Source organism: Brachyhypopomus gauderio, unplaced genomic scaffold (genome assembly GCF_052324685.1).
Source record: "Brachyhypopomus gauderio isolate BG-103 unplaced genomic scaffold, BGAUD_0.2 sc57, whole genome shotgun sequence".
Taxonomy (NCBI): Eukaryota; Metazoa; Chordata; class Actinopteri; order Gymnotiformes; family Hypopomidae; genus Brachyhypopomus; species Brachyhypopomus gauderio.
In genome coordinates, this window is record NW_027506880.1 from 698,672 (window position 1) to 723,751 (window position 25,080).

Here is a 25,080-nt window from a genome sequence, read left to right on the forward strand (position 1 = left end):
ATCCACCCTGCGGCCCTGCAAAGATCATCCACCATACACAATTCAGAAAATCCATGCCAGTATCTCCAGAGAGTGTGTGCTTAAACCCAACAACGCCCTCGCCATCAGCCGACTCTGGACACGATTTCCCTCTACGACCACGTCCACCTAAAACCTAAATTATAATCTTGATCATGCAACACAATTATTAAATCTAACTATCAAGAAAAACAATCAAAGAGAACTCAGTAAGAGAAATGGCTTGAACGGATACATTAGAAACTTTTCCTATTAGACTCCCAATTAGTACAGTGATTAACGTAGAACAACAAAATAGTTCTGAAAAATTAGGAACTCTTGAAACAACAATAAGGAACCAAAATCCACTGGACTTCCTGATCAGAGGAAGAACTAGAAGACAAACTCAGAAGTCTCCAACTCAGAAAAGCCTGTGGTACAGACGGCATCCTAAATGAAATGCTGAAAAATACAGATAGAAAAATTCAAATTGGCTATTCTAAAACTTTTCAATCTCATTTTAAATGTAGGTCTGGAATGAAGTACTCATAACCCCATATTCAAATCCGGTGATAAATTTGACCCAATTATCTAACCTGGACATGTTATACTGCAGCATCAACAACAGTAGAATAACAAACTAACTACCAGATCATCATGTTCTGGGCAAAAATCTGATCAGCTTCTTACCAAATTATCAAACATCTGACCATATCTTCACATTCCTAACTGACATGTAAACCCAAATAAAGGTTGGTGTTTTGGTCTTGGCTCTTATTTCCCTTTATTGATTAGTAATGACTTTGTAAATAACGTAATTCCTAGTGCTTTATTCCAACTTATGGCATAGTCATATGTTACCTATGTTATGTTTGTTCTCAGGTGTTCTCTCTTTACTGCTTTGGCAACAGTGTATTTGATTACAGAGAAAGAGGGAGACAGAGAGAGGGACAGCTTCCGGATAGTGGAGTCGCTCACTTGTGGGAATACCAGCCAGGTGTGGGGTGAGGGGTGTGGGGTGTGGGGTGTGGGGTGAGGGGTGAGGGGTGAGGGGTGTGGGGTGTGGGGTGAGGGGTGAGGGGTGTGGGATGAGGGGTGAGGGGTGTGGGGTGTGGGGTGAGGGGTGAGGGGTGTGGGGTGAGGGATGAGGGGTGAGGGGTGTGGGGTGTGGGGTGTGGGGTGTGGGGTGAGGGGTGAGGGGTGAGGGGTGAGGGGTGTGGGGTGAGGGGCATGGAGCAACGGGGGAGCAGAAGTGGAACACAGGGCGGCCTATCGAAATCCTCGGGAAGCAGGAAAATAAGTGTCCCCAGTGTACCCAGCATGCCCCTGTGACCCAGCATGCCCCTGTGACCTAACAACTTAATAAAACTGCTGCAGTTTGTCATTAGTCAACTGGAAATGGGAATTAAAAACAGAAAAATAAAACGACTACGTGAAACGGGTTTGCGGGTTGCCCGGTGATGCCGAGGTTTAGCGGGCAACGACATCAACCACAGCAGCAGGCCTCCCCAGGGGAGACGGAGAGGGCAGAAGGGGCGTGAGCGTGTTATCTGCTCCACCAGCCGAGGCGATTAGACAGATCTGAAGGAGCCAGCCAGAGAGTCTATGGGGTGGGGGCAGATGGGAATGGGTAAGAGGGAGACAGACAGGGAGGAATGAGCGGGAGGAGTAAGGAGGGGCGAGTGAGATGGAGAGAGAGAGAGAGAGAGAGAGAGAGAGAGAGGGGGATCAAGAAGCTCTCTCACTCTCTCCTCTGCAGATAGCCCACTCCCCCCACTGTGGAGCAACATTGCCATCTAGTGGCACATTGCATCATTTCCACTCTCTGCAAGGAGAGTGGTATCTGCGCTCCGTGTCCTCCCCGATGCCGAGTGACCCGGGACTCAATTTATCCACCAATAAATGAATTTGGGTGTGTGCCATGGACATGTCGCAGAGAGGAACTGTGTACTAGGTTTCAAAGTAAGTGAAACTAACCTCTACGTGCTGTCATTATCCTTCAAGTTTTAGCCTGGAAAAATTCACGTTTTTATTCCTGAGAGATTAACTCATACAGTTGAGAGTTCTGACCGCACCTACTCAAACTGAAAAAATACTGATCATCATATAGAGTAACAATAAGGAGTAGTGTCTGAGCTAAAACTTATTAATTTATTATTAAATTTTATAATACAGAACATATCGTTCCAAATAATGCTAATCACAGATGATTTCACTTAGCTTCTTTAGCAATACTCTAAATCAGTCTAAGGGGATTATAATCACACATAGACTCAAGGTCCAGACTCCAGAGTCAAAGGGGTGGAGTCTACACCTGCACTCACTGCAGCAGACAGTCAAGACGATGACTCTGCAAACCTTCTACAGGCGAGACAGGCAGGACTCAGAATGGTGCAGTGTGTGTGTGTGTGTGTGTGAGTGTGTGTGTGAGTGTGTGTGTGTGTGTGTGTGTGTGTGGGGTCAAAGATGACCTACACAGATCACAGCACAGAGTTCTACTGCTTCCTCTACAAGGGGAATCAGACTCTGCAGGAAGGCAGAAAACTAAAACTACCCCTGATTTAGAAGGGGGATGGGGCTCCTGACCAGCTATGGAGGAACAGAACCATGGAGGAGCAGAGGTAGTGTGTGAAGCCCAGGGGGAGAGCACCTCCATGAGAACAGTGGTGGAGGAGTCGCACTCTCCCCCACATGACTCTCCCCCACGTGATCACACGTCTCACTTTAATAACTCACGTATTACAACGCTGTGATTAGAGGCATAACATTATTATAGGGGATATGTGAGGAGAAAATGTTATTTCAATCATCAAATCCTGTGCCGATATCAAACGTCCGTCTGTGTGTGCAGAAGGCATTTAAGCTCTTAGGAAAATAAAGCAGACCCTCTAAATAGACATATGCAATGTGGACCACAGAGAGTGTCTAAGGATGGGTGTGATGATTTAAAGAGGCACAGTGGAAATAACGGTGTGTAATGGTGCACACGTGAGATTACATAACTGTACCGGTAACGTCAGCAGTTAAACGTCACTACTACATTCAAGTACTATACAAACACTGGGCCATCTCATGAGGCTGCAAAATTGTTGCTGCAGCTTGCAATAATGGTGAATGGCCACAAGAGGGAGGTATCACACCAGTCATTTGCTCACAGCAAGGAGCAGCAGTCGCCTGGCTTAAATAATACGTTTATAACGTGAAATAAAGAAAACAATGATACTGTTATGAGTTTATGCATTTCAGGCGTGCCCTACCTGTGTGCACTTTCCTTCACAACATTACATTTCCACTCATCACAGATCACATGAATTACCAGGGTATCACTGTGGGAATCCTTGATAATTAGCTGCACATCATTGCAGGGTCTCTGGTTCTTTAATTCTGGATTAACAGAGCGTCTTGGCAGGGATGCCACTAAAACATGGCAGATATGCTGTTTAGAAGCAGTTTTTAACATTAGTGAGATATTTAGTGGATTATCAGAATTCCACACTAGGTTAGTGACTCTTCACATGGGATGTCATAATGATAAAAGTTCAAACTACATATACATTTGACATATGAAATACACTTAACATATTTCAGTATAGAATAACAATACAATTATGTCCTTTAAGAGGTTAAAAATAGAAAATTATTCAATATTCAAGATGTTATATTTCTGTACACATAAAAGACACTGGTGTGCTAAGCATAAAATATAAAATTCTAAGCTCCTCACTCAAAAAAGGGAATTAGGTTGAGATGAAAAACAATCTCCTCCTTTCATCTGTGTAAGAAGATAAAGCAAGGAGCAGACGTTGGAGGGCTATGGACACAACTGCAGCGTCATTCCCTCATTTAATCCTCACAGGTCTGCCCCCTGACAAGACATGTGCTGAGCATTCTGATTGGCTGTTGTGACGGGTACCGGGAATAGACCACCCGAAACAACCAATGGGAGCCCTAATAGATGGGCTTCAATTTCACAGGACAAGGTAAGTGGCACGACTCCAAAAGCAGAGGGCCTGTGCGTCAGCACAAAGTGTTCGCCTGCTAAACTCTGTGCATTAAGGCTGAATCATACTATAGCTACATTTACCGCATCTGCCAGATGCTCTTAGCCAGGAAGCGGTCTCTGCTTGGAAGGTTGGTCCTTATGCTACAGTAATACCATGGGTCTACAGTCAGATACAGGGCTCAAGGAAGACTCGTAAATGCACCTAAACCACAGCTGTGGGTTTTTATGTTGTTTGTTTGTTTGTTAGGCTCGTGTCCCAGACTCCTCAGTCCACGCAGCATGGATGTGACCCTGAGGTGGCAGAGGGAGATTGTTATTAAGCTTCTGAGGCCACCGTATGTGCACCAGACTCCAAGCAGGGACAAACATTCGCTTCCCCGCCCATGTAAATTAGCCGACTAGCGATGCCTCACTGCCTGTCTGTGCTGCCTGATCATGTGACTCCACAAGCCATTTCTGATGGGCGGTGCAGAGAGGCCAACCGTATCCACACATGCACAAATGCGTGTCCAGGATTAGCCATCATCCTCCACGCACACCCTACACGTTTACCTCTAGCAGCGCTGAAGAAGTCAAAAAAAGAAGGAAGAAAGATTTAGCTGCGGTCAGCAGAGCTCAGAGAACACAGACTGCCTTGCTTGGTGTTGTATAGCATAGTGTACTATAGCATAGTTTAGTATAGCATAGTGTAGTGTAGTATAGTTAAGTACAGTATGGTGTAGTATAGTATAGCATAGTGTAGGATAATATGGTGTAGAATAATAAAGTATAGGGTAGTATAGTGCTTCATAGGTGAGTAATTTGACTGCCAGTGGCTGCCACTGTTGTTCCAACCACAACTTAGATGTGCTCACACTATAACATTACACCGAACCCACACACACTATAACATTATAACAACATTACTCTACACCTTGCAGTGTAGTGCTTGGAGTTTGCACCAACCATGCTGTTGAGGTCAGAGTCGTAGCTTCCAACCCCGTGCGGGACCGTTTCCAGTGGCTCCAGGACCTCCTCGTCCCACATGTAGGTGCCCCCAGAGCTGTCGGAGGGCGAGAGGTCCAAGGAGGATCCATGGGGTGCGTCCCCGCTGGTAGACAGCACATCGCTGGCACAGCGAGGGGAGCAGCCCAACTCTTCCCTGCTGCCTACACAACACACACAAGGGGAGCCAGTCAGCCAGTCAGAATGAAGCTTGTGTACTAAACAGTACAGGAGCAAACCTTGTTTAGTCTTTCAAGGGAGCATGTCTTTTTTAAATTGCGCTGAATTTGTTGTCAATAAAGTGTTCACTTTCAAATGTTTTTTTCCCCCCAAATTACTTACAAAAACTGCCTATTACTTGCTGACAAAAAGTTTAGTTTGTAGGTATCCAAAACCTTAACAATAAGGTCAAAGATTTTCTTTATATTGTACAATGTTTATATTTTCCAGGCATTTTTAATTATTGTCAAGGTCCTGGAAACACGGCCCACCTTTACTCATTTTCATCATCTTAAAAAGTTGGCAAACGTTAGTTAACCGGCCATCTTAACTAGCCACCTTAAAGCCTGATGGATGCCTTTAATGAAGAAACATACATTTAAATCTAAAGACTCAATTCAGCTTCAACAATCATTACAATTACTTTGAAATTACTCATAAAGGCAGTTCCAAGAAACCATTTTAAAGGAATAGACACTATACATTATGTTGGCTAGATAACAGCTAATGCATGTGTCAACTGCACTGTAACAACAGTATATAAAATCAATACTGTAGGCGACCCCCTACAGTATTGCACTGTGGGATACCTGTGAGGCCAATCCCAGCCCAGTCTACCGTGTCAGCCCAGTCTACCGTGTCAGACAGGAGTATTGACGAGCCCTCATGATACTGGCTGATAAGGGCGTTACTGTCCTCACGGAGACCTGCGTGGCCCCTTCCCCGAGCCGTCAGCAGCAGGGTCCCGCTGCCATTGCCCAAGTCATCGAAGTCGTCCATGTACTCTTCACTGATGTCGTTGCGCTCCAGAGAAGACGTGGACGACAGCGACATGTCCTCCGGGACCTCCAGCGCTGGACCGCGGCTCCCATCTGTCTCCTTCCCAGAAGAGGGTTCCTCCGGCGTGGTTCCAGCACTTTCTGTGTTGCTGGAAGGTTCAGGTGTGGGTGACGCTGTTGCGTGAAAGCCCATATCCCTCTGGGTGACCTCTGCCTTCGCCTGGATTTTCCCTGCCAGTAGTGGGCGGGGCTGCTTGATGAGTGACGGCCGCATTAGCTTATAGCTAAGGGCCGATGGTTTGCTGCCAGAGCAGCTAGGTAAAAGGGATTTCTTCAGGGCTGCGGGCGGAAAGGGGCGTCCGTCACTCGGGGCGAACGCAGGCTTAGCAAAGCCAAAAGCTCCCGCTTTCTCACTGGCCAGCACCAGAGATGGCTGAGTGACAGGAGACCTGGCCAATGGGGACTGCGCCAGTGGGCGGGGCAGCTCTTTGGCCAGCTCTGCCGCCCGGTTAAAGGAGAAGGAGCGAGTGAGCGGTGGGGAGGTGGAGGAGGTGGGGCTCTTCAAGTAGCTGAAGCTGCGTGAGCGCACCACGTTCTCCACGGGGAGGGAGCGGAGGCTGTCGTTGGACCTCGACAGCGTGGGCGTGGTCGAGGCTCCGCCAGCCTTCGCCACGCCCGAGCTCGAGGAGACCCCGTTGACGCTGGCTTTACTGCCCCCCAGTGGCTGCCCAGTGGAGGGGAGTTTGGGTGCGGGGACGCGGGAGTTGACCCTGGTGGACTGGGGGGGCGTTCTGGGGCGGGGGGCTGCTGCAGTCGGGGAGGGGCGCGAGGTTTTTCCCGCCAGGGTCACCGATGGCTTCCTAATCTCCCTCGTGACGGAGCGGTGCGGCGGCTGGGAGCGGTGCGGCGCACGGACATCTTCTCCGGTGTCCGGAACCTTCTCCACGCCGTCCTCCCTTCTCTTCTTCCCCTTGAGAGAGAGGGCTGGAGGGAGTCGGACGACGGCGTTCTGCTTCCCCGAGGGTAACGCCTTAGAGCCCCCGCAGGACACGGGCAGCGCAGAGCCGTTGGACAGGGAGCCAGCAGCAGAGGCACGAGAGCCAAACTTGGGCAAGCGGGAGACCATGGTGGGCTGTTTGAGGGCCGTCTCTTCCATCGGCTGTCTCCCCTACCATGGGTCTGAGCACAGGGGCGGAACTAGAGGAAAAAGACACGTAAAGGGACACACATCACATCACCACACACGAGCCTCAAGGTCATCTTAAATGTACGTTTCAGGATCACATCATCACCCGGCCCTGTGAGCAGTCACGTTGGCGTACAATAATATTATGAAGATTACAGTTATGACAGACAGTAGCCAAAGGGAAGGGCTAGAAAAGGAATGAGTCATGACCACTCAGAGCAGTAATATGAGATTCATCACCATGGCCAATGATATTGCCACTGCATTTCCCCTCAACTACTCCCAGGACTTCACAGTAATGACCGCAAATTCAAAGCCAAACCAAAAAAACCTCTGCTTAAACCTGCCACCTTTATCAGTCTAAAAAACGTCAGACGCCAACTATGCTATGAGGACATTCCAGTCGGCTACATTTCACAGCCACCTAAATTTGATTTGCATGGCACTTGCTGCACGTGTCGTCATAAAGCAGCCTGCCAGAAACTCGAGACGAGACCTTTAACAAGCAAGCGGCAAGGATGGCAGGAAGGAACCCGCCTTCTGCTGAGCAACACAAGCTCACGTTGATATTAAGCTCATACATGAACTGCAATGCAAAAGCAACTGGACTGCAGATAAAACCATCATCTATAGTGTTTAACCTATGAAGCATGTATCTTGATTTGCACACAAAACAGGATTACTTGTCTTGCAACACTGCATGAATCACGATCGCAGTTCGAGGTGGAATATGTAGGTAAATAGAACAATAGTGTCCTGGTTATTAGGCCCTACTTCCAGCAAGACTTCACAAGAGTGGCTCATGATGGGAAAACTGGGTTAACGAAGTATGTGAGCTAAGACGTGGGGTCAGGCAGGGCGGGGCGGGTTTAGAGGTCTGCGATGCCCCGCCCCCTGCTGGAGCCGAGAGCTCCTGAGTGAGAAGCATTGGGGCACACAGGGATAGGAACAGGGACAGAACGCAACCATCTTCTGTGAAGCCTCATGCTAGACGCTGGAAGGCTTCTGGACCTCCTGGAGGAGCAAAGCATGATCGCACAAACATCTTCAGTCATCTCTTTACGACTGCAAACACAAAGGCTCTTTTTGCTCCGAGATGCCAACACTTCTGCAGGGTTGGCGTCGGAAGGTATCGGTCAATCCACCGATAACGATCAGGCCCTACTTACCCTCGGCTTTGATCGTCACATGGTCGCCACACAAAAGCAGATGGCACCTCCTAGATAGTACCTCAGCCTCAAAGCAAGGCCACCGTCTCAAGATCATGGAAGCTAATGAAATTGCTGCACCAAACGAGACGATAAGAAGCTCCTGACATGCTGACTTCTCCTGACACGCTGGTGTATTTCGCCCCAAGCACGTTGGACATGGGTCTGCAGGCCTGGGAGAGCAGATGCTTCACCAGGTCTGATAACCCTAACCCACTCTCTTCTGGATGACAGCAAAGGTGCGAAGGACCTCACAACAATGTCTCATATCTCATAGCAGCAGCAAAGACCTCCATGGCTTCCACAGGAGAGACAGTCGACAGCACGAGCACAATCCCATGATGCCGTTTCCATTCCTGGGCTGCGCCGATTTATCATGCGTTGGTAACCGCCATGCAATAATTGAAGGAACAGCGTCCGGTGCCCAGAGAGACCAGGCAGACCGACTGTAGAGTGCATGTCTGTGTGTGTGCTCCATATATATGTGGTTGGTTTACATTAGATTACATTAGTCTTCTTGGGCTAGCAAGGAATTTCTCAGGGATGCTCATGAGAAGGGCTGAGGTTACAGATCCAAGCGGGCCGCAATCAACGTGGGGGCGGCGCGCGTGTGCTACAGGAAGGCATCAGAGAGGTGCTGCTGCAGGTCACGTGTGGGCGTGGGCGCCGGTCTGAGCCGCGGCTGTGTGTGCATTGCGCTATGGCAAGGTTGACCAAGGACGGGCCTGGACGGATGGAACTACAGTTTAGCAGGGAGAGCAGTTTCACACCCCACATCCCTGAAGCACACACACGCGCACAAAAACACACACACACACACACACACAGGGCTAAAGGACAGATAAACCTTCACAGAGCACCACAGTGGTAGCCTCTGCATCTCTCACTTGCAGGCAGTTGTGAACACACATACACAGACCCCCAGATTTACACACTCACTCTCTCGCTCGCTCATCCATGCAGACTCATCACATGTACCCTGATGCACAAACAAGCACACACACACAAACACACTCTCACACACAAATACAACCAACCCTTAGTTCTTTAACATATGGACACAATATCTAACACTGTATAAAAGGCAATGTGATCACAGTGTGGGGGATATAAACCAATTTTATATCAATACTGTTTTGTGGATATTAAAATATGCCTGCAAACAACATTCTGACTTCGAGTGGTCTCGTCTATGATACCATGGCCATATCACAGCCAACATCTTTAAGGCTGAGGTTCTGAGGACCCATAGAGTGTGGGTCCACTTGACCAACCAGGCTTAACCAATCATGGATCTAATGTGATCATCTTCAATGAATAATATAATGATGACACAGAATTGTCCTGTCTTATGAATGTGTGTAAATAAGGTCGGTGCTGATAGTTCTTATTTAAACACACCATTATGATCATTTCCACCCCACTGTCACTCTATAGGTCTTGAAGCACTACACAGCCTACATGTTTAACATAGAAAATAATAGCTATGATTTTTGGGCTTCTCATAAAAATGAAAAATATATGGTCAAAATGAAAAAATAGCCCACCATTCTGTACTATTATTGACCCTTAAAAAGCTTGAGCTGGCTGGACACTTTAGACAGACCCAGACATGTACACACACACACACACACACACACACACACTTCTCGTGTGAGCCACACTTTACTCTCCCTGCCTCCTCACACTCTAAGCCCTGGCTGCAGGTGTGTGTGTGTGTGTGTGTGTGAGAGAGAGAGTAGGGAGACCCCCGACAGTTCTATGGCCTCCCGACTCAGGATTCCAAGCAGGACTGCTGGCGTCTGCCACACACAGGATCCATTTACACGTGGCCACCGGAGCCATGGCAACAGCAAAAAAAAAACACCTGCCCCTATACCCCAGGGGGCTCCTCCAGGGGCAGTTTATAGCAGCTCTGCCATGTGATCTGTGTGCAATGGATCAATGTGTCCCCAAACCACCAAAGCCATATTCAACACAATAAAACTCTGTCAGTATCAGAACAACATTTAATGGCAACCACCAGTGTTGTAAAGCAACCATGGGTATCTAGAAAGGCGCTTTATAAGTTAAGTTGAACATTCACAGTGTGACACTCTGTTATGGTCAATAACTGAGGAAGAAGAGAAGGTTGAAATTCCTTCTAAGACCTGGAAGGTTCCATCACCCCGAAGATGGATTTACAAGTTACAGTACATAAGGCGTATGAGGGAACACACACGGTCATTAAATGTTTACAGGGTCATGGGTTCACGTGTCCACGCCAAACGAGCGCTGCTCCTTCATCTGAAATACACAGCGTCATGGTGGAGGAAGGTAGGACAGTAAGGGCCCCGGCCAGACACCGGACACGCCCATGAACATTTAGAGACATAAAGCACAAAATCACACGGCTAAAGGACGGACAGACAAATACAATCACACACAGAACGTACTGTTCGAGCAATCTGACTCAGTGTTCTCTGATCAAGTGCGTGCTAACATCCTAATCTGCGGCAGAGTAGAGTAAAATTTAGATTTCTGGCAACCAGTATTCAGCCCACGTGAGATCTAGAGAAAGTGCAACAGAACAGCTGCTTTCATCAGTCCATTAACCTCATTGCAGCCTAAAAGCAAATGCCCAGGCAACAGAACCAATAGAAGATCACCAGAAGAGCATAAAGGCCACGGAGTGCTCAGCTGAACACAATACAAGACCATTATCTCACAATGGAGCTTTATATGACTTCCCATTGCAGAGATTAAAGGGTGACTTGATTTGGAACAACTGTTCTTCAAGACGAAGGCTAATACCAGCTACACAACCAACCCCCAGCCCCACACATGCCCCCCCACCCCAGTCAGGCCTGCTACACAACCAACCCCCAGCCCCACACACGCCCCCCCACCCCAGTCAGGCCTGCTACACAACCAAACCCCCAGCCCCACACACGCCCCCCCACCCCAGTCAGGCCTGCTACACAACCAACCCCCAGCCCCACACACGCCCCCCCACCCCAGTCAGGCCTGCTACACAACCAAACCCCAGCCCCACACACGCCCCCCCCACCCCAGTCAGGCCTGCTACACAACCAACCCCCAGCCCCACACATGCCCCCCCACCCCAGTCAGGCCTGCTACACAACCAACCCCCAGCCCCACACACGCCCCCCCACCCCAGTCAGGCCTGCTACACAACCAACCCCCCAAAATGGCGGGAAGAGCTGTTCTCCTGTCCAACCGCCAGGCTGATATCAGCACAGCCAACCTAAATTCAAGACCTAGATTTCTAGCACATCATACATGTCTCCATGGAAACACATTACAACACGCCTGACCACTAGTCATACATGCCCTGGGGAGGTGTGTGGGGAGAACTTTTGTAAGTCGCTCTGGATAAGAGCGTCTGCTAAATGCCATAAATGTAAATGTAAATGAGAATCTGAGGCCTATTTTAATACGCGTGACTAGGCCCTAGCACAATTGTGTACATGCAGACGTGGAACACGCACAGCTGGAATGAGGCATTTCTAAGGTTATTAGTGGTAATAAACAAGCCTATTACCACAAACCTGAAGTAATTCTATGTGGGAGGTCTATCAGGGGCATGGGAGGTCTGTCAGGGGACACTCAGCAGGTCATTATGGGTGCTGGGCTCCACTCTCAGTATGAGGCAACATGATACAAAGGAAAGACCATTAAGAGGTGATGGATGGGGCAGTATAATGCTCACTGCACATAAAGACGGACCAAAGCTCTGAGGGCAAGTAAAACATTCACCTGTCGTGGCTGCCTTTCAGAACCAATAGCAAACAAAGAAGTGGAACTTCAGCACTGTCAATCAAGACTTTTTACACCAATAGAAGACTTTTTACTCCACTCCACACTGAAACCCTCTGGGCCTTTTCAAAAGTGTCAGTCATAGAGGTCATTTTACAGGGACGGACCGGACCACTAAATTGTTATAGACAGGTTCTAATGGTGCAGATTTACAGATAGATTCTAATCAAGCAGATTTACAGACTGGTTTGAATGGAGTAGAGTTATAGACAGGTTCTAATGGAACAGATTTACAGATGGGTTCTAACGAAGTACATTTACAGATGGGTTCTAACGAAGCAGAGATATAGATGTGTTCTAATGGAACAGATTTACAGATGGGTTCTAACGAAGCAGATTTACAGATGGGTTCTAAAGAAGCAGATTTAAAGATGGGTTCAAACAGCGCAGAGTTATAGACCGGTTCTAATGGAACAGATTTACAGATGGGTTCTAACGAAGTACATTTACAGATGGGTTCTAACGAAGCAGAGATATAGATGTGTTCTAATGGAACAGATTTACAGATGGGTTCTAACGAAGCACAGTTATAGACAGGTTCAAACGGAGCACAGTTATAGGTGTGTTCTAACGGAGCACAGTTATAGGTGGGTTCTAACGGAGCAGAGTTTTAGACGGGTTCTCCCCCCAGGTAGACTGAGCCACTCCCTGTGTGACAAACACAAGCCTGGAACAAAGTAAGGCTGGTTTTGCAGGGGCAAACACTGATGCCCAAGCAGCACATGCAGCAGACAACTCATGTAAAGACAAACTCAACACACCCTGCGCCTGTTCACTGTCCTCACTGTCGCAAGGCGCGGCCCCAAAAAGGCGAGCGGGTGCGGCTTGGAGTTTGCCATCCGAGCGCCGCCGGAACCACGCCTTTGATTACTGAATGACGCAGCGGCTAGCCACTCCCGCGAGAGCAGAGGTGGGTCATGAGAAGATGGCAGGTCACAGAGAAATGGCTCTAAAATAAATCTACCACCAGCTATAACAGAACAACCTTGTGACTCAGTGTCTTACTCGGCATCACTAGGCTCTGCTGACTGTTAGGAAAGTTTTTTTTTCCAGGAGCATATTGCATTTAAACGATGTACTAACATACTGATTAGCCAGAAGAGATTAGTTATGTACTTATGGCAAAGGAAAGGAGCTGGGCTGTGTACAGTGGCGGAGCTAGACTTTTTTTCAAAAGGGGTGGAAATATTGCAGTAGTGAAACATCCATAAACGCCACTCTGTTTTGTTCAAACAGATCTTAATATCCTAAGTGAATGAAGGTATGTTCTATGATGGAAACATTTAAAACACTGGTCTGTAGTAAATCTACACATTATCCACTTACATTAAGATATCTGAAAAAACAGACCATGAAAAATTATTTTAAGATTTGGCTCAAGTACTTTCATATTCATAACGCATAACTTTTACCAAAACCTTACATCCACAATTGTAGGTAAAACAACTACCTACAAATGTCCTATGGCCTATATTCAAACACAAATTTCTATTAGAACCCACAGTGATTCATACAGCACATATCGTATAGACTAACCGTGACATACCTCCTTTTCAAAGCTGTTGTGCAAGTCTAACCCGCCGAGTCCTGCAGGGCTGGCTCGGCACTGCTCAAATACATACAAGCTCTCACTGAACCCTCGGCGAACATTTTACGAGCCGTTGCACTTTACACATTACACTTTACACTTGACACGTTGTTGCTGTAGCGTTATCTTTTCCTCCACTCCCTGGTCATCGCCTCAGGTCTTTCAAAATAAATTTTATTATTATTTTTTTAACTATCTATTTAGTTCCAGTTCTATTTAGTTCAAGTGAACGGTGGCAAACTATGAGAGGAAGTGTTAGTTCACCATAAAAAGCGGACCAAAGGACACACAATGTCTCATGAAGCCCGCAGCTCTTAGGAGAGCAACTAGATTAATATTTGATGAGAGGTTCGTGTCCGTTCCCGCCCTGACTCTGGAGAGAAGAGCTTAGAGGGAAAACGACACCCAACGGTTCAGAGAGAACCATCGCTGCATCGCTGGATCTCCACGGTAACCCGAGTTTAGAAGCACATTCATCACATTCGTCATTAATTGTAAGATTAGTTCATGGATTAGGGAAGAACTACAGCATGCATCTTCTTACAACTTTTTTTTCCAGTAACAGTCAAAACATTACAAAAATGGCCCAATTGGCATAATTCTAGCACTGTTCAGTGTAGAACTCTGAAGTTTTTCCACGTTATCTATGTAGGAAACTGAGCTCAATCTGAATAAGTGAGCAGCTTCAATCTTGCTCGTAGTCTTTAGAGTAACATCATACAATATATTAAGAAAAATCTAATCTAAAAATCTAAATCTAATTTATATTGATCAGCAGATGATCATGACATAAGGCTTGGTGGAAAGCATGAAGCTAAAGGAGAAGCATCTGGGCTGATGAAACAGCAAAGCAGAAGCACCAGTGATGCTCAGAACGCGAGCACTTGCTTAACCAAAAAACCATCGTTGTATTGGCTGTGTGTGTGCACAGATGGCCAGGCACACAAGGTCAGTCCAGAGCACCCCACAGCAACGTTAGCATCTGGCCAAGTCAACGTTTCCAGTCATCCGCCGAGCCGCCTTCGCCACACGCAAGGAGAACCTTTATCTTAAAACTGAAATGAACCACTAGCACTGGCCACACTCAGGTGAGGGTAAGATGGTCTTAATATAGTCCTCTGAGCCAAGCAATCCAGAGCACACACCAAAAATAAATCCACCATAGTATATGATCTGTACTGTACTCAATGACGGTCAAAAGACTCCATGATTTGCAGCCCTGGCTAAAGGCTGACAGGAAAGAGGGACCTATGTTTTGTTTTCTGCAGTTACTTTGGTGATTTAACAAGAATAAAAACTGTTCAAGATAATTAGCTCGTTATCCATATTCTTGATTACTGGTGGGTTAGGAGTTATTAGCATGCAAAAAGGTGATATAAAAGAATAATAAAGAATTTAGAAAATGTAGTATGGTCATGTATATTCCATATAGTAAAAAAATGTTCCAAGTTCTAGAAAATCTAAGAAAACCCTATGAAAGTCCCACAGTTACTTTCTCAGGACCAGAACCCCAGAAAACACCTGGATCACTCTAATAATCGACATTTAGATGCACACTCATGAGTGCAGCACATACCCTTGGAGCAAACCAAGTCTTACGGATCAATATACCACACAGCCCACAGTTTGACTGCAGCGGTTCCAATACTGCCCAGGCAGTGGAGATGTGATCCCTGATAGCACACCATCAAACTGACCTTCAGCAACTCAGGAGTGTTCATTCCACCAGCAACGTGGTTCGTGTTTCATGAACACAAAGAACAGCCAGAAACACGATAGGACGATAGGATTTGACATTATTTAGGCCTGTTTATTTTTTTGTTTTTACATTTCTGATACTGATGTGTTATCTTATTTATTTGCCGTCATAAAAAAATATAACCTTCAGTTTTTTAGGGTACTTTCATATTTTGGAACTAGAATTGACAAAGTGCTAAACGGAGATGACAATGGTGTCTCCTGCTGTTATCATCGCTTTTAAATTTTGCACGTCTCTAGCTTTCCAGTGTTGGCGTACGTCTGGATTGGAGGCTGTCGAGGAGCATCCGTGAGCCCTAAATCCCCACCGCTCTGTTCCATGAAGCCCTAAAGCCTCACTGTTCTGATCCGTAACCCAACTCATCTCCATCAAAACAAGCCTCAGACAGCCCAGTGCAATCAACGCTCCGGCTCCACCAGGGAAGACAACTTCGTCAAAGGCAACGTGGCCACATGCTCGAAGGTGGCACACGCAGGTCACGGGCTGAAGGAGCGTCTGAGTAGGCTTTCCTCTGTGGGCATACAACGGAGGCTCTGAAAGACTTTGGCCTGACCAAGCATCTCCATGCTAATGCACGGTCTGAGGGAAGGGAGGCCTCTGTGAAGCCTGGCTGTGCCAAATGTGGAGAATGTGCGTTCAGTGAAGCACAACTCGCTGAGAAGACCTGCCGGCTTTGCACCCACACCACCCATCTGCAGGAGCTCAGCTAGGTGATCAGCGATAGATTCTCATCACGCTCAGACTAACCCCAGCTTGCCCAAGACCGCAAGACACACACACCCACTCATGCTCACAAACCACACCCAGAGAAACCAGAACATAGATTATCTGGGCAGATCAGACACTTGAAAAAGCCACCGACCAAATGCAGAGGAATATGGGTACAGGGAAAGAAGAGACAAAATCATTAAATTAATACATTGTTGTATCTTTCTTTTGGAGATTTGCCCAGGATATCTATGAAGTAGAAGTTTATCTACAGGCAGGATATCTATGAAGTAAATGTACGTCTGTGAAGCAGCACTGTGTACTGGGACAGCATTGACTAGCAGGCGACTAATCTTGTTAGAATGTGTGAGGAAGCACCTTAATCCTTAGACAACTGTTAAGGACACACCAGAGAGATCGTTGACCCATTTCAGAGACACCGGATCTCATCAGCTAGGCTAATATCTAGGCCCAACAGAATCAAACAGACGTGGTCCGGCACTCTACAGCAGCAGACCAGAACTCCACAGGGCCGCCTCGTAACACTCTGCACAGTTTGTGACCTTCACAGACCCCAGCTACCACACTCATCCTACCTCAGGCCGTTCAAAGACGAAGCAGCTAACGATAAGACGTGCTATGATCATTCACATCTTCGTGCACTTCTGAGCCAAGAATTCAAAAATCAGGAAAAACACTGGCCCCACACAAATAGCAGAAGGATAGAGGAAAGAGTGTTTTACAGCATAATCATGCTGGAGATACCACCCTGCCCCCCCCAGAGCAAGATCATATTTAGTGACTAAGCACACAGAACTGACTCTATAAAGATGAAGCCTGTGGATGAGCAACATCTCTTATTTAAAGGTATTCCAGGAATCACATTGACTATTAGGCTGGGACACCTTTACAACTGAAAGAAGGCCGTTTACCAAAGCTACCTCTCGTGTCGGAGAGAATTCATGTCCCCCTCAGTGCTGTTTTAGGACAGGGAGCTTGTATCATGTGCTTTGCGAATTTCAGGTACCCATCTTAACGGAAACAACCCATCAGCCTGCTGAATCCAAATGGAAAACAAATGCGAGTAATAGGAGCAAGATTTGAACTCAGGATTTCTGTGAAGTGAAATCACAACATTTTAAGTCATTTTAAACAGTGAACGGAAGGTACCAGTCAATGACAGCTACAATACCCAAATACCACGTATTACCTACCAAAAGAATACCGTCAGGAGTCCAGGTTTTTATAACCTGCTGTAACACTGAAGGGTTAGACATTCCTGGGGAAATAACGCATGTTCACCCGGCGGGGTGTGATGTTAGTTTGCTGATATTCCGCCTCTAATGTAAACAAAGCGCAGGCCGACAAATACACCAGTGGCAACCCGAACCCATACCGAACCGGTACGTATTTTCATAGACAAGCACAATCATACTCATACCTTATCAGAAAACCGCCGAACTGCTTTATCCAACTCGGAGGGCACCGATCCAGCTGGGGCGTACAAATAAAATCCACGATGTCACATTGAAGACATGTTGACAACTCGATCGCCAGCCGGCCGTCCACATTTACACCGAGTCTAAACGTGCCGCCCGACTCCACCGCGCTGTGGCTGTAGCTATGCGTTTATGTTCATGTATTTTAATGCTTTAATGACTCAGTAGGATAACGCTTAGCTCACATCAGTAGGAGCTTGGCTCCGCTGTCTGCCCGGTGTGTGCGTCTGTACTGATTGGTGATTTTCCCTGAATCACACCAGAGAACAGCTGACACGGACGTCACTGCGGCCCACGCATGCGCCCTCCGCGACCACACTTAAGAGTCCCAACACAACAAAACAAACAATTCCTCGCAGGATGTTGGGTCAAAAAGCCAGACGCAGTTCTGCAAAATGTGGTTCACGTTTATTCAGGAGAGGCAAAAAACCCAAAACATGAAACAGCATGACTTATACCGCCGTGGTTTGTGCTGAGAGAGAGGAAGAGACGGAGGATTTTACAAGATGTAACATTTTAAAGAGCATGATATTTTATGTTTGCTTTGGGCTCTAAAGCTGCCGTCACAGACAGTGAGCCATAACTTTAATCAGCCTTTATAACTTAAACCTTAAAAATAACTCTTTGGCCACCTTTTCTGAAGAATAATAGAAACCAAACCTTATTTTCTTTTAGGCAAAATATTTATATTAGAAAAACTTGTGAGAAATACCTTATATTCTTTTCTATATTCAGTACCATCAGCACTTGTGCAGTCTGTTGCCCTGTCATTGTGGAATTCAAGTCAAGATGGCAAAATGCATCCTGGGAAAAGCCTACCAAACATGCCTATGGACCACAGCTCCACCCCCTGGAATGAGTGGGGCGGGTGGCTTGCTAGGGAGGCATGACTTCACCACCTAGGGGATTCCTAATGACTCCACCCCTAATGGGGGATCCTCGATGACTCCACCCCTGGAGTTCAGGCATACACACACTTATGGAGCTTGAGGTTTCGTGGGTCGGCGTAGCGCTTGCCGCACTTATCGCAGATGTACTGCTTGCCGCCGCCGTGGATGTGACGCTTGTGCGTGCGCAGGTGGCTGCCCTGACTGAAGCGTTTGCCGCAGTACTCGCAGCCGTAGGGCTTCTCGCCCGTGTGCACGCGCTCGTGAAGCTTCAGGCTGTTGGCGTTGTTGAACCACTTGTCGCAGTAGTGGCAGCCGAAGGGCTTCAGGTCGGAGTGCGTGCGCCCGTGCGAGATCAGGCTGCTCTGCTGGCTGAAGCTCTTGCCGCAGTCCTTGCACGTGAAGGGCTTCTCGCCCGTGTGAATGCGGCGGTGGATCTTGAGGTTGACCGCCTGCCGGAACGTCTTGCCGCACAGCTCGCAGGAGTACGGCCGCGCGTCCGTGTGGATGCGCTCGTGGTTACGCAGGTTGACCACGTGCCGGAAGGCCTTGCCGCACACCGCGCACGTGTGCGGCTTCTGGCCCGTGTGGATCAGGTGATGCGTCAGCAGCGTCTTGGCGCGCGTGAAGCTCTTGTGGCACACGCCGCACGTGAAGCTCTTCTGGCCCGTGTGCGTGTGCTGGTGGCGTGAGAGGTTCTGCGCAATGTTGAACTTCTTGCCGCACACGTCGCAGGCGAACGGCTTCTCGCCCGTGTGGATGATCTCGTGCGTGCGGAGGTGCGCCGCCTTGCCGAAGCACTTGCCGCACACCTGGCAGACGAAGGGCTTGTCGCCCGTGTGCACGCGGTGGTGGTCTGCCAGGCTCTGCTTGTGCGCGAACGCTTTGCCGCACAGCACACAGCCGAAAGGCTTCTCGCCCGTGTGGATGCGCTGGTGCGACTTCAGGTTACTCAGGGTGGAGAAACTTCTCCCACAGTCGGAGCATATGAAGGATCTCCTTCCTCCGGGGCCCACGGCATCTTGGCCGCCTTCAGCGCCCTCTGCTGGTGTTCCACCTTCGCCTGAGTGATCCAGGCCAAAGTGATCTGGAGCAAGTACAAACACAGACAAGACATGGACTGTGGCCACATGGCTAGTCATATAATTCAAAAAGTTGCTCTTCAGTCTCTGACACTGTGGGAACTGGCATGAATGTGCCAAAAGCCTTTTTCATGTGGCAGATGTTCATTATACATTTTAAAACACCATAAGTACATATGAACATGTAATACACAGCTGATACATATGAATTCAGGAGACCAATACAGTTAAAATGAAGTAGCCCTTTGCAATCTGATAAAGTAACAATTTCTTAAATATGCCAGACTCACCCACAATAATGGACTTCAGGTCAATGTTTCCAAACTCATCTTTGATCGACACAGCTAGGGTGAGGGGAGAGTCAGGACGCTGAGACTCTGTGTCTGCAGTCTGAGAGAAATGAACAGTCACTCTACAGTGACACCTTATGGTCATTTACTTTAAGTAAATGAAGAAAAAAAATGTAGCTTAATAAATATTCAAATGTGATGTTTAGCCTCGTTTATCCAGAAGAAGAAAAAAATTTGTCCATCATGTTTTTCCCTCAAAATTCTCTTGAGCCATAATCACTTTCCTCTGCGATTTAGAACTTGGATAGGAACCAAGATGGAGGTTAATGAGATCTGCTCTAAATGGCTAATCTCCAGAATACTGCCACGGGAGAGAGCTGACTGTGACCTTGCTGACCAATAACAGAAGACCACAAGAAAAACCCAAACAAAAAAACACCAGCCATCACCCACACAACTAAAGCCTGTTGTCTCTTTAAATAGTGAACTGCACTTCAACAAATAATGCAGATATCAGTCCACAAGCATTCTGTACACACATGGTAGCCGACCTGCATTTTAGCTCGGCCCTCAGAGTTCCTTCCGCATCCATCATAGGAATGTTCCTCCTCTGAAATTTGAGCACAAGAAAACAGGGCAAAACAAAATGATGTTGTGACCTTCAACAGAAAGAGCCCCAAAGGCAAAAGTGTGCATGTAAAGTCAAACTGCCCTGCACCAGGTACTCACCCATGCCTCCTACAGACAGGATGTTCAGGATGCTTCCCGGGTGCCGTGCCCTTTTCCCGGAGAACGTCTTGCACTCCAAGTCCAAAAGAAACTTGGTCTCATCCACCAGTTTCATCACTCTTCCCAAGGCTTCGTTGCCCAGGACTTCCATGACAGATGCAAACTGCTTCTGTTGGAATAAGATAAAAAGGTTTGTTTTGATTATAAACAGTAAAACTAATTTCCCTTCACAAAAAAAAAACAACAAACACAAGCCAAACTCCCAGCAAGATCATCTGGAGCTAAACTCTCTCATTGAGTGTTTGACACTTATGTTTACACATACATAGCCATTAGCTTAACATGAACCCCAGGAATCATTTAGTATCCTAGTATCCATTTAGTATCCTTACTCATCCTTTGGGTTTCAGAGTAAGTTTAAGTTTTACTTTAGATTTGTTTGTAATTTCATGTGATGCGATATAGCATGTTTTAAATATTCATAGCTTATTTTGAAGTACTGAAAGTTAACTGTTTTCACAGTAGCAGGACAAAAGTTTGGTTCTGCACGCTCGAGAACGACAAATGACCCAGACTGGTCTGCAACATAACGCAAACACCTGAACACTCACGCCAACTGGCAACACAAATTAGAATCCTCCCATTTATTATTATTACTATAAATAATAAACCTGTTTGCGTAATGAAAATTCTAGATTCGTGCACGTGTTTTCTGAACCCTCTGCTTTTATATAGAATTTTATATAAAAAAAACATTATTGATCTTAAATGGATTTTAACAGCACAACACCCATGTGCCAAAAACTAAACACGAGAACACGGAGGTGAACGGCGTGGATGTACTATCCATGGACTAAAGGTAACTGGACAACAACGTAGTAGAGAGGAAACACAGGTGGTTTAGTAAAAGTCCACAGAGACCTGCGCAGAGAGGCCGCAGATCTTTATAGTATGTGCTCATATGCACTTATGGTGGTTTTCATGCATTTTGATGGTCGCCATGTTTCAGCGTTCAGGCCTCCGTTCGCCATCCGACGAACTCTTGAACCTACCATTCTTTGGTCGTTTTCTTTTCGTATCTTCGCTTTTAATTCCTCGTTCTCGTTTTGTTCTGGAGAAAGTCTGAGGCTCAAAACAGAGTGAGTGCCTTCTTCCACAAGTTTGCACATTTCAGCAACAGCTGCGTGGATTAATGCCTCCATGACCGAAGCCAGATGTGTTTGTAAAGCAACGCAGTGCGACATTCTCCCAGCGCCGACAGATTTGGACTAAGTATTTTGGCCTTTTTAAGTTTTACAAATGCAACATACTCAACTAAACACGGTTCTAAACAGCTGAATACACATTAATTGCGTTTATAAGTAGTCAAACATACAGTTAAAATACTTTAGGAAACAATCGCAGCCGTCGGAGGAAGTACAAGGTCATGTGACATTTTAGCTCTGGGTTATGTCAAACTAAAAGTCCTTTAACGTGAACATCTCTGGAAACGTAGTGTTTTTATTATATAACCTATAGGGGGCAGAAGTACATTTTGCTGCGGGTTGTAGCCCCATGAAAGGCCGAAGAACACGCGCGCTCTGACGCAGCCGCTCTATCATGTCCGCTCCAGTATTCGCGGTAAATTCTGCCGCGACTTTCGTGTGTGTCCAGCGTCCGGGACGGCCGGTGAACTGGGCGAGCTTAGCTTGTGGGTTTGGGAGTCAGGCATAGCTGCTCTAAAGGTGAGTTAACGGACAAAACGACAGGCATTAAAACGTCTTTATTTTTGATTGGTGATTTATCGTGAGGTACGTTGCCTGACCTCGTTAGTAAGCTGGATTTGTTGCGATGGAGCCTGGCTACCTGGCTAATGTAGCGCGATATTTTTGATTATTAAATGGTAATTTACTTAACTGTTTTTATTTAACTACCTAATACTATTGGGAAACGACACGTGGTGTAGCTTGTGGGCAATATCTTCTGCAGATGCACTGCCATTTTTATTACTTGCATATAATAGAATGTCAATTTATTTGACTTTTATTTAGCTTTACTCTGCACTCTGTCACCTTACAGCTTGTATGGCACATTTTCTTATTGTGAAACTAATTCTGCTACATGCCATTTCTTTTAACTCTCTTCACTGTCGCCCTGATCATGAGTGGTGTTTGTTCATAGTTCATTTACTGTTAGCAACCTTGTAAATTTGCAGATTTTGTCATATATTTTGTCGTCAGTTTCTCTGCTGCGTCAGAAGTTGTCTAACATTTCGTTAAATGTGAGTATAATGACAATGAAAGGCTTTATTTATCTTCTGTCTTATGTTCAGAGCTTAAGTTCTAGTAGATGGTGTATTATGTATGATCATCTACGCAGCCACAGCAGACATGGGTTTACTGGAGCAATGCGAGGAGCTCTTCAAGAACTCAAACCTTTACGAGGTACTTGGAGTCACAAAAGGGGCGTCAGACGCGGAGGTGCGACGCGGATACTATAAACTGTCCCTGCAGGTGCATCCCGACAGAGCCCAAGGCGACGACCAAGCTACCACCAAGTTTCAGGTAGCTTAATACTTTTTTCCCCCCAAATCTTTCAAATGTTTTAGTTGTACTTGTTCTGATCTCAGTTATTTTGCTGGTGCTAACAGGTACTGGGAAAGGTCTACGCTGTACTGAGCGACAAGGAGCAAAGGTTGGTGTATGATGAGCAGGGTGTGGTGGATGAAGAGACTGACTGTCTCAGTCAGGACCGGGACTGGGAGGAACACTGGAGAAGGCTCTTTCCCAAGGTGTGATCTTAACATCCAGGGATCAAATTGTGAAGCATGCTCCATTGTAGACATGTGGGGGCACTTAAGGCGTGAGTTGTTGTGTGCTAACTTGAGGGCTGATCTGTGTATTCGACCGTGGCAGATCACGCTACAGGACATCCTGGACTTCGAGAAGCAGTACAAGGGCTCGGAGGAGGAGGAGGAGGACCTGCGGAGGCTGTACACACTACACGAGGGAGACATGGACCGCATCATGGAGGCGGCACTCTGCTGCGGCCACGACGATGAGCCACGCATCCGCCTTGTCCTGCAGCGCGCCGTCGACGCCCAGGAGCTGCCTGCCTACAAGGCCTTCACCCACGAGAGCAACAAGAAGGCGGCCAATCGCAAGAGGAAGGTTTGTGTCTGGTTTTTCACACTTAATTTGAATTAGGGTGCAAGAACTAATACAGCAGTGAGCAAAATGTGCTTTTTACAAAGGGTGTTCATTTTAAGCGTATAAAATCCATATAACGCATGTAATTCACATGTAGCTTATCACCATGTGTGTTCAGGCAGAGAAAGAGCGGCGGGAGGCAGAGGCCTTGCAGAAGGAGATGGGCCTGAATGCCGAAGACAGCCTGGTGGCCATGATCCAGGTGAGCCATACACACCGCACTCCACACTGGGGCCGAGGTGTGGGTGCGTGAGGGAATGTGGGGGTGGGGTGAGTTGGGGGTGCGTGAGGGGACATGGGGTGACATTTGTGAGACCGACGATGGTCTGGCATGACAAACTGGTTTAGGGTCGTCACTTAGGATCTTAGTGTGCATTTACAATTTCTGTCCTTTTTCTGCAGCAGAGGCAGAAGTCCAAAGAGAAGGGGTTCAACTCCTTCATCTCTGATCTGGAGGCCAAATACTGCAAGAAGACCTCCAAGGGAACAAAGGCGAAGAAAAAGTGAACCCTCACCTGCTGAGTTGCACGGTGATTGGTCAGTGTGTGTTACCCTCACCTGCTGAGTTGCACGGTGATTGGTCAGTGTGTGTTACCCTCACCTGCTGAGTTGCACGGTGATTGGTCAGTGTGTGTTACCCTCACCTGCTGAGTTGCACGGTGATTGGTCAGTGTGTGTTTATGTATAGTGTTGTTTATACAGAGACTCTACGTATCCCAAGGAAGAGGTCATCTCTGAAAGGGAAACCATTAAATTGTTTACAGTATAACAATTCTGCAAGTTCTGCAACAATAATTTTCCATTGAGGACGAGCTACACACAAGCTTTATATCAGGTAACTTTAAATGTTACTGATAAATTTCGCGAGGCAGGTGTAGCTAATAGTAAAGTGGCTTCTAAACGAACTTCACCTTAAGACGGTAACGTTTCAATTGTTTTGTGGTGTGTGCTGTTAATTTTTACCACCACAAGTGACAAATTGGGGAGAGGAGGAAGGTATATGGGTGTGTGTTTTTTGATTTTCCACTCTAGCACTGAAAGAGATGCTGTCTGAGCCTCTTCTATGACGTGTAGTACGTGTACTGTTGTAGAAAGATCAGAACTGAATAAATGTCACTTTGTAAAAGGTAAGATGTGGAGGAGATTTTGGTAGGG

At 46.9% G+C, this 25,080-nt stretch overlaps 3 protein-coding genes across 14 annotated transcripts in view; 1 reads left to right on the plus strand and 2 right to left on the minus strand.

The window, feature by feature from the left end:
• ccser2b (coiled-coil serine-rich protein 2b) overlaps positions 1 to 18,008 on the minus strand; it is a 49,288-nt gene extending 31,280 nt beyond the window's left edge. For 4 of the 5 annotated variants that reach the window (XM_076987854.1, XM_076987856.1, XM_076987857.1 and 1 more), the window contains exons 1-3: positions 17,692 to 18,008; positions 5,794 to 7,179; positions 4,946 to 5,148 (exon numbers count right to left, since the gene is read on the minus strand). In XM_076987854.1, coding sequence (XP_076843969.1) covers positions 4,946 to 5,148; positions 5,794 to 7,138 — 1,548 coding nt within the window. In that variant the 5' untranslated portion in view covers positions 7,139 to 7,179; positions 17,692 to 18,008. The remainder of the gene's footprint in view (positions 1 to 4,945; positions 5,149 to 5,793; positions 7,180 to 17,691) is intronic. The other variant, XM_076987855.1, reaches the window with a different exon arrangement.
• Positions 18,009 to 18,135: 127 nt separating this feature from the next.
• LOC143488892 (uncharacterized) lies at positions 18,136 to 21,981 on the minus strand. The gene is made up of 5 exons (XM_076987863.1): positions 21,790 to 21,981; positions 20,738 to 20,906; positions 20,560 to 20,618; positions 20,009 to 20,108; positions 18,136 to 19,723 (listed from the first exon to the last, which is right to left on the minus strand). The coding sequence occupies exons 1-5, from the start codon at positions 21,979 to 21,981 to the stop codon at positions 18,711 to 18,713; spliced, it is 1,533 nt and encodes a 510-aa protein (XP_076843978.1). The 3' UTR covers positions 18,136 to 18,710.
• Positions 21,740 to 25,056, plus strand: dnajc9 (DnaJ (Hsp40) homolog, subfamily C, member 9). Of its 8 annotated transcripts, none has more exons than XM_076987876.1 (7): positions 21,772 to 21,876; positions 22,957 to 22,997; positions 23,096 to 23,280; positions 23,367 to 23,507; positions 23,632 to 23,886; positions 24,044 to 24,127; positions 24,328 to 25,056. In XM_076987876.1, exons 3-7 carry the CDS (start codon positions 23,107 to 23,109, stop codon positions 24,430 to 24,432), a joined length of 759 nt encoding a protein of 252 aa, XP_076843991.1. In that variant the 5' UTR covers positions 21,772 to 21,876; positions 22,957 to 22,997; positions 23,096 to 23,106; the 3' UTR covers positions 24,433 to 25,056. The 8 variants fall into 8 exon arrangements, with proteins under 8 accessions (XP_076843990.1, XP_076843991.1, XP_076843989.1 ...); XM_076987870.1 differs by lacking the exon at positions 21,772 to 21,876 and adding an exon at positions 22,322 to 22,461; XM_076987872.1 differs by lacking the exon at positions 21,772 to 21,876 and adding an exon at positions 22,325 to 22,461 and having other exon boundaries at positions 22,932 to 22,997.
• Positions 25,057 to 25,080: the final 24 nt, after the last annotated feature.